Source organism: Neofelis nebulosa, chromosome 2 (assembly GCF_028018385.1).
Source record: "Neofelis nebulosa isolate mNeoNeb1 chromosome 2, mNeoNeb1.pri, whole genome shotgun sequence".
NCBI lineage: Eukaryota > Metazoa > Chordata > Mammalia > Carnivora > Felidae > Neofelis > Neofelis nebulosa.
In genome coordinates this window covers 61237187-61246189 of record NC_080783.1, presented here as the reverse complement: position 1 = coordinate 61246189, position 9003 = coordinate 61237187, and the positions used below count along the sequence as shown (strand labels likewise).

General features: G+C 55.8%; 1 protein-coding gene across 2 annotated transcripts; it reads left to right on the top strand.

The window, feature by feature from the left end:
• Window positions 1–1630: 1630 nt before the first annotated feature.
• DLX1 (distal-less homeobox 1) lies at window positions 1631–6733 on the top strand. Of its 2 annotated transcripts, none has more exons than XM_058713988.1 (4): window positions 1631–1811; window positions 2254–2934; window positions 3627–3826; window positions 5018–6733. In XM_058713988.1, exons 2-4 carry the CDS (start codon window positions 2622–2624, stop codon window positions 5270–5272), a joined length of 768 nt encoding a protein of 255 aa, XP_058569971.1. In that variant the 5' UTR covers window positions 1631–1811; window positions 2254–2621; the 3' UTR covers window positions 5273–6733. The 2 variants fall into 2 exon arrangements, with proteins under 2 accessions (XP_058569971.1, XP_058569982.1); XM_058713999.1 differs by having other exon boundaries at window positions 1631–1815.
• The last annotated feature ends 2270 nt before the right edge of the window (window positions 6734–9003 follow it).

The following is a 9003-nucleotide window of genomic DNA, read 5'->3' as shown; positions in this document are numbered from 1 at the left end:
CAGCCCTGTCCCCTGCGCTGGAAAGGCTTGGATTCTCTCCCTCCAGATGTGGACCGAGAGCCCTGTAGACAGTCGCGACCTGTGGCCGTTCTCTCCCCCCTTCCCTCATCTTGCAGTTCTCTGGAATAAACCCAGCCGTCGGGTTTCCTCACGCGTAGCCCTGAGCGCCCGAAGTCAACAGTCACTTCCCACGGTCCCAACCCCGACCCCGCGCCAGCCGAGGCAATCACTTACGTGGGCAGGGCCCGCTATAGGTGCGCGCGAAAGACCGGGGGCCCGGGCGGCATCCGTGCTGTCGTGCGTGCGTACCGCACCTCACTCCACACCCGAAACAGGCGCTAGGAAGGAGCTATTAAAACCACAAGTGCAACAAGGAAATCAAGAGGAGTCGAGCGGCTCCAAGAGCAGTCTGGTGGCGGAGTCATTAGCTGGTTGTTGCTACAAAGCATCACCGTGTGGTTCGGTGATTAAGGGGGAAAAAAAATCTTTTTAAACGTTGGCAAACCCGTTATTGGTTTGAAGGATTTTTTTTTTTTTTGCTTTTGTTTTTCTTTTTGCTCCAACCACGCTGCCTGAAATATTGCTATCCCCAACATCATGCCCTTAAACCAAAGGAGAGGGATTCCGCGGGCAGCAGCTGCGGCTACAGAAGTTAAAAAAGAGAGAAGCCCCTTCCACTCATATCTGTAACGACAGCACGATGTAATTTGTTTTGAATGTTCATTTTTATTGGTGTTCCCTCTGCCAAAATGTGCTTGATTACAGAGGTTTGTCCTGTGATCATTGAGCACTCCAGACAGGGGAAGGTGCATCGCCGAAGGTTCAGCTCAGGCCAGATCAAATCCCGGGCTGTTTAACGCTGAAAGGCTGCATGTTGCTATTAGTGTTAAATATATGGCTAATTATGCGTATGAAAATTAAACATCAGTGTTATGCTAATGGGGCGCCTTCAGCTGCGGATCGGAGCACTTGAGACTACCATTTAATCAAATGAATCAGTAACTAATACATCTGCACGTGTGAACTTTCACAAGATCATTTCCCCGTTCCCGTCACACCGCTAAATTATGAAAGAAATAATTATCAACACTTTCTAATTACCTAACAAAGTAATTTGGGATTCACCGTGGGGCTGGCGGGATGGGGAACCAACAGTCCCTAGCAGGCAGCGTGGTGTGCGCCACGCCTCGTGGGGGTGGCTGTGTGGTGGCGGCGGCGGGGGGCTTTTGTGCGCTTTTCTGTACCTAGCGCCCCAGAAGATAGAAGGCGCCGTGGCAGCTTTTGCTAGCCCTGCCCCCAGGCCCAGTGGCGCCCGCTTTGACCACTGGAGATGAGGAGGATCCTGGGCGACAATGAGAGACACGATTGTACAAAGATATGCGAGCCTGCCACTGGCCTGTTTTTGCCACGGGTTTCGGTGTTCCCCAGGACTCCTAAACCCGGGGTACTCTCGCCAGACCCCGGAAGGCCAGAAACTGACCACCTGGTACTGGTTGCTCAAGCCAAACTGAGCCCGCCGGCTCCTGGGCTCCACTCTGCGCCGCGCCCTTGGGGCGAGTGCGTCCGGGGCTTTCGGCGCAGAGGGAGTGAAGAGGAAGGGGAGGCGGAGGAAGGTTGGGAGGGAAAGAGGGGGTGTGTGTTGGGGGGAGGGGGCGGTGCGGCCGCCTTTCCTGGGAGGAGAAGCGCGGGTTCCTGGCTCTCCGCGCGCACTGCTTTAATCAGACCGGTGCAGCCTCGAGCTGGAGTGGCCAGCTGGGCCTGGAGCAATGCGAGCGGGCCCCAGGGAACGGCGGCGGCGGCGCGGCGGCCGAGTGAGTGAGTTCGCCCAGAGGGCCCCAAACCTGCCCCCAGGGATGTGGCAGAGCGGACCCGAGCCAGGGAGGCGCCGCCGAGGGGAGCGCTGCGCTAGGCACACGGCTCTCGGGAGGACAGCGCTCGGTTGGCCGCCTCCGGTACCGCCACCCCCACCCCCGTGCGCGACTTCGCGCTCCGAGGCCGCGGCCGGGCTCCGGAGCCCTAGCTGACCGCTGGACCGGGTGACGGCGGCTGGGAGAAGCGATGCCCCTTTCTGGGCGTTGGGGGCGGGCGGAGGGTGGGGACAGTAGTGGGGGGAGGGCGGCTGCGCCGAGCCGCTGGTTTCTGGGAAGTACGGCGCGCCGGGGGAGGCGGGAGGCTGAAGAGCCGCGGGCCGCGGAGGTCCCGGCGCGGGTGCTGCAGCCCATTGTGCGCCCCACGCGGCGCGCTCTGTTGCAGAGGAGCCCCGGCCGGGAAGTGTGGACGCGTTTCTCCCGAGGCCCGGCCGCCTCGCCCGCTCTAGTCCAGCGGAGCCGGAGCGCCTCGGACCAATCCCCGGTGATTATGCAAGACAGCGGACCAATCAGCTCCGTCAGCTCATGAATATTTATGACCTTGGCTGAGTCAAAGCTTTGAAGCGAGTTTGGGGAGCTCGGCAGCATCATGCTTAGACTTTTCAAAGAGACAAACTCCATTTTCTTATGAATGGAAAGTGAAAACCCCTGTTCCGCTTAAATTGGGTTCCTTCCTGTCCTGAGAAACACAGAGACCCCCAAAAGGGAAGCAGAGGAGAGAGAGAGACCCACACCCAGACCCCGCGAGAAGAGATGACCATGACCACCATGCCAGAAAGTCTCAACAGCCCCGTGTCGGGCAAGGCGGTGTTTATGGAGTTTGGGCCACCCAACCAGCAAATGTCTCCTTCTCCCATGTCCCACGGGCACTACTCCATGCACTGTTTACATTCGGCGGGCCATTCGCAGCCCGACGGCGCTTACAGCTCGGCCTCGTCTTTCTCCCGACCGCTGGGCTACCCCTACGTCAACTCGGTCAGCAGCCACGCGTCCAGCCCCTACATCAGTTCGGTGCAGTCCTACCCGGGCAGCGCCAGCCTCGCCCAGAGCCGCCTGGAGGACCCAGGTACGTGCGCCTGCCAGGGAGAAGGAGAGGGAGAGGAAAGGGTACGAAGGGAGAGAGGGACAGAAGGAGGGAGGAAAGGAGGGAGGAAGAAGGGGGAGGAAGAGAGAGAGAGAGAGAGAGGAGGGAGAGGGGGAGAGAGAGGTGGGGGTGGGGAGGGCGCCGGAGCAATGGAGGTTTCGGGTATCAATCTATGGATCCTTGTCATAGCAAAGAAAAAAAAATATTTCAAAATTCCACCCAACTCGCGACTATCCAGTAAAGGATAAATCTGAGATAAATCCCCTGGCACTGTCTGGGCCTCTGGGTGGCTCTGTGCGCCGAGCACACAATGCCCCTTTGGAAAACAGAAACCCACATGTGCACGTATTAGTCTCAGTAATTATTTATTGCGTAGCGCTATAAACAATGTATGCAATTAAGGGTAATTAAACCTCAACTGCCGCCTGCAAAAATAGCAAACTTTCCCTGCAAAGGCAGGAACTGCACGCTTGGGAACTGCCCCAGTCCGCCTGCAGCGGCCCGGGTCTGGCCCTCGGACTTTACGGGACACTTCCCTGGCTTTCGGAGTTTCTTGAGCGTTCTTTCTCTCAGCCCAGCCACCGCCACCCCTCGGTTGCCACTGGCCCTGGGCTCCCCACACTAAAGGCTGTCCCTGCATTAACAGCGGCCCTCCGCTTCTGCTGTCCCTCCAGGGGCTGACTCCGAGAAGAGCACGGTGGTGGAAGGCGGTGAAGTGCGCTTCAATGGCAAGGGGAAAAAGATCCGCAAACCCAGGACGATTTATTCCAGTTTGCAGTTGCAGGCTTTGAACCGGAGGTTCCAGCAAACTCAGTACCTAGCTCTGCCCGAGAGGGCGGAGCTCGCGGCCTCCTTGGGACTCACGCAGACGCAGGTACCTTGCCGCTGCCCCTTCTGCCAAGCGGGCTTCCCGCGGCCGGCCTGCGCCCGGAGCTTCGCGTCTTGCTCTTTGCGTCTCAGGGTCGGAGGTGTGTGTGTGTGTGTGTGTGTGTGTGTGTGTGTGTGTGTGTGTGTGTGTGTGTTTCCCACCCCTGGCTCTCCCTGCGTCTCTCCTTCCTTCCTCGTTCTCTCTGCCCTGGCTCTGGCTCTGTCGCTGCACTCTGTACTCCACGCTACCGGCCGCCCGGCCCTCGGCCCCTGGACAATCTGATTAGGGCGAGGAAGGATTTCCCTAGACGTTTGTTTGGGGACTCTCGGGTCACACGTGCCCGAACAACTGGAACAATAGACGCTGGGCTTAATCCCTTCTTTGCCTTTAAAGTGTGTGGCTAATGACTCAGGGCCCGGGCCGGAGCCTCTGTCTCCCTCCTCCTCCTCTTTCTCACCCGGTTGGGGTAGGAGGAAATCGTTTCCTCTGCCTTCGCACCTCCCAAGTCCCAGACCCTGGAGGAGAAAAGGGACCTTCCTTCCCGGATTGCGCTTAAGACTTTGGGGAGCCCGTGGGCTTTCTGATCACGACTGGCGCAGGTTTCCAACGTCTGGGCCGGGATTTGGAGCAGAGCTGGGGAGCGCAAACAGACACTAAGACACTTAAAGGTTGATTTAAGTCCAAATGAAAAGTTTAACGAAATCTTTGGCCTCCTCAGTCAGCCCCCAACTCACTCAAGGGCAGAAAGAATGGAGCAAGGAGAAAGCAGGTGGCATTGCAAATAAATTTCCTCCACTCCTTTCCTCCACACGATTCTTTTATTGATGTTCATATTGGACTTGAAGACTCCATGTTGTGCAGGCGCTGCTTCTTCCCCAGACTATTGCCAGGGTCGGGCTGAGTTCCTGACAAGTGAAGGTCTGGACCCCCCCCCCCCTTCACTCCTCACCACCACGCCCCCTTGGCTCTCTGAGAGCTGCCCCTGCGGGCCACCGGCGGCCGGCAGCCGTGCCTACCAGGCTTTGATTCTTATAGGTGATGGTGGGGCTCTGCTCCTCCAGCGGAGAGCTGCCCAGTGGCACAGGGCAGAGAGGGGGATCCTAACTCGACTGTCCCACGCACAGCCCCTTTATCTCCCTGACGACCACGGTAGGCACAATGGACCTAGCCGAGTCACATTATTGTCCGCTCTTGCAGGTCAAGATCTGGTTCCAGAACAAGCGTTCCAAGTTCAAGAAACTGATGAAGCAGGGCGGGGCGGCTCTGGAGGGTAGCGCACTGGCCAACGGCCGGGCGCTGTCTGCCGCCTCCCCGCCAGTGCCGCCCGGCTGGAACCCCAACACCTCATCCGGGAAGGGCTCGGGCGGCAGCGCGGGCTCCTACATCCCCAGCTACACGTCGTGGTACCCCTCGGCGCACCAAGAAGCTATGCAGCAACCCCAACTCATGTGAGGTTGCCCGCCCGCACCCTCCCGCCTCCTTCCCGTCTCCCCCGGCCCGGGCCCCTCCCGCCTCCCGGTCCATCCACCCTGTCCGCAAGCCCTGGGCCCGGAGAAGGACCCGGGGGGAAAGAAGAAGGAACAGCGAAGGCAGGACGCCCGCCAACTCCTTGGAGTCCCGCGAGGTCTGGACCGGCGACTTCCCGGCGCCCGCGCGCTCGCCCTCGCCCCGGCCTGGGCCGCGCGGCGACAGCAGACAGCGGCCTCGGAGCGCGGGCACAACTGCCCGAGACAGCCAGAGCAGCAAGACGAGCCAGCTGGACCCGACCTGCCGACCCTCAGCTGTGTGGGACTATCAGGAAAAACAAAAACAATGTAGAAAAAACAAAAGCTCTTTTCTGTTCTGTCCGTCTCTTGTCTCCTTTCGCTGTGTATCTGTGCGCTGACGAAGTCGAGGTCCTCGTCCGTCCACTGTCCTCAATCTGCGGCCTCTGAAAAAAGTCACCAGGTCGGAAGAGGCTCGGGCCGCCGGGCCCCAGCTCCGCATGCTGGGACGTTTTGCCCTTTCGGACCTTCTCCTGGGCCTGCCTCACCATCTGTGTAGTTCGTTCGGGAACTGGGGGGAAACTGGAGGGAGGGGTTCTTATTTATTGAGAAATGGACTTCGCCTGAGGGTGAATGTTGGCCAATTCGCAGTTCTGTGGGGTGCAAGGAGCGCACGGTCCGAAAGCACCGATTACTTTAAACGCACCCGGAAAAACGAATAAGGAGGACCTGGTGATTTTTAACTTCTACAGTAACTTTTGTACTTCACTGGTATGGAGAGGTTGGAACCTAATGCTTTGCATTTTTACATGTTCCGTATTATTTTTAAAAGAAAAAAAAAAGAGAAATGAAGCAACACAATTTTCTCATCTCGGGAAAAACACTTTGGTCGCTTTGCCTGGACAAGAAGGAAAATCCTAATTCCCTCCTTGGGAAGCAAGGGAGAGGACCGATGGGCAGTGAGGAAAAAACAGGCAGGCAGAAAGGAGTGCCCTAGAGCCAGTGAGCTTTAAAGTAAGACAAAAGCAGCACTAATCCCCAGAGGCTCAACCACAGAATAATGCCAGGCAGCACCCTGGACGCCTAGTCTCCAGTGCAGGATCTAATCGCTGTACATATTATTATTGTTGTTAATTATTATTGTTATTATTATTGTTCCGTAAACATGTTGCACAAGCTTAGCTTTTTTCCGTTCTGTTGTGTGTGGCTGTAAACCCTGATGCTTTGTGAAATGAGAATCTTGACATTTTACTTGTGAAATTTGGAAAATGTGATCAGTTGAAATCAACCGTGTTTTGTGTTCTCTATGTCAAAGTTTAGTTTTATATTGAGAATGTTAACTTATTGATTTGTATCTTGAAAAAAAAGAACTTTGTAAATAAGTTATAAAGTTTCTCTGAGACAGTAAAATTATGGTTTCGAGAAAGAACTGCTGTCTGGTGTGCTGTGTGAGGGGGTTCTGTGGGCTGGGTGGAGAGAGGGCCTCCACCTCTCAGGACACATAGCGGCAGGGGTAGATTCCTGCTCCAGACTACCAGAATCACCGGCAAGGCCCTCCCTAGCCGCTGGACCGTTTATCTTGCCCTGCTTCTGACCCCCAAGGGGTCTGATCCCTACCTGGGTTAGAGGGTGGGCAGTGACTCTTGGCCAGGGCCTTGGAAGGGGGGGATCAGGAACAGGTGCTGTGTGAAGGGGGGGGAGGTGGGGGTTCTGGAACCAAAAGGACTGTGAAGGCTGGTTGAGAGGAGATGAAAGCAGAGCTCAAAGGCAGCCGGCCAGGGAGACTTGAGTGCTCCCCACACCCAGTCACCTCACCGGAAGCCCAGACGACTGAAAGCAGAGACACTGGGGGCTTGGCCCCTCGCCTTCGCGGCGATCTGGCCTTCCGGCTTTTGCTTGCCCGCAGGGCTCCTGATCCCGACGCGGAAAAGACGCGGCCAGACACCGGAAAGGGGCCGGAAGGACACGTCTGTCAGGCTACACCCAGTCAATCACTGAGCTCCGGGGGACAGTCCCAAGGCGCCACCTGGGCCCCTCCACAGCCACTCCCACCCATCGGGCCCATCCTCTACGAGAGGCCTCTTCCCGCCTAATGATCCCCAGCTTCTCTCTGCGCCTCAGATGGAAATTCCAAGGGAGGGGCGGAAAGGCTCCGCTGACTCCTTGGAACCCAGGAGCTGGCCGAAGACACCCACCCCCATCCCCCCACTCTAGCCCGAAAGTCTCGAGGCCAGGCCAGTAAGGGGGCACCTTCAGTGGAACTCTCTGATGAGTTCTTTCCAGGAGAATGTGGACTCTCGAGCAACTAGAACCCGCCTGGCTCCCTCCACCCGGTGGCCCGGCGTCTCGCCCCAACCCCAATCCCAGACCCTGCAGCTGAGCTCAGGAAGCTCGGTGAAGCTGCGGGCCCGGACGGGCTGCGTGGAGCGGTTCCCGCTTCCCTCGCACTCGCCTTCCCACACTGCTTCCTGCGGGCTGGCCCTCCGCTTTGGGGGCCCTTTGCAGCGCGCGGTGGGGAGCAAAGCAGGGAAGGCAGTGATCTGTGTTGTGACAAGCACCCATTTTTCAATTGGTGCTGGTGAAAGAGCAGATGCTCCAGGCTCTTCTGACGCCCTTTGGGAAGGGGAGGGGAAGTGGTGGAGGGGCGGTGATGGAGGGAGCTGGGGAAGTAGTGGGGGATGGAGCCCGGGGACCTCGAGGCCCCCTCAGGGCTTGGGATTGGAGCTTGTCCTGCCCTGCGGGCCCCCATAACCCGGAGCGCAAATGCGGGAGATAAGATCTCCGAGACCGGGAGCAGACGGGCCTCAAAGCTGGGAGAGAACTGATTTCCCAGACCGGGTTCCAACGCGGGGTAGGGACCTTCCCGGATTCGGTTTTGCCTGGAGATGTGACTTTGCTAGAGGGGAGTTTTGGCTGATTGCTCTCGCGCATCCGACTCCGGTGCGGCAGCCAGGGCCCAGCGCCTGAAGCCACAGGCAAAAATCTGTTTGGTCAAGCGGATTTTAATATTTCGAGATATTAGCTTATACTAATTTAATAATCTCTTGCTAACAGTTCAAATAGAGAAATTATTAGTTTTAGCTCAACGAAGGCGGTCTTTAGTTAGGCTCTATTATAATTATAAGCAGTTGCACTTTTAAAAAATGTTAATCTCAATATAGGCCTAATTAATGCTGCCTTGTTACTGACAAGTAGTTCATCAAATATCTGATTCAAAGATTTTCATAATGAGTATATTAATTAAACTATGAATAATCTAAAGGTGGTTATATTTAAACAATACCTCATTATAATGATTAAATACTGATTTCGAATATTATGTCTTAACAATTGTCACTTAGAAAACACAACCTTTCCTTATGTATGAGTCTGTAATGGCAAAATGCAATTTTGGGATTTTTTTCCCCCTTGTTCAAAAAATGTGAACCTCATTTTAAAACACTTCTGAAATAGGTTACACACAGCTTAATGATTATCAAAATGACTCTTTTCTGCAAAAAAAGACCCCAAAGTGCGCGTACAGCTGCAAACCCAAGAGGGTCAGCATCATTTCACTGTATTCTCTTCTTGATTACAAGCCGGGCCCATCAAACACAACATAATTACAGTAATTTCAGGTTTATTTATTCTAATGCAGTTTCCCCATCTCTCTGGTAATTATGAGCAATTTTTTCGCCCAGGGAATCTTTTTGCATTAAC

Coding starts and splice junctions, on each gene's coding strand:
- DLX1 (XM_058713988.1), top strand. CDS start 2,622: ATGACCATGACCACCATGCCAGAAAGTCTCAACAGCCCCGTGTCGGGC. Junction 2,935..3,626: donor GAGCCGCCTGGAGGACCCAG/GTACGTGCGCCT, acceptor CTGTCCCTCCAG/GGGCTGACTCCGAGAAGAGC. Junction 3,827..5,017: donor TGGGACTCACGCAGACGCAG/GTACCTTGCCGC, acceptor CCGCTCTTGCAG/GTCAAGATCTGGTTCCAGAA.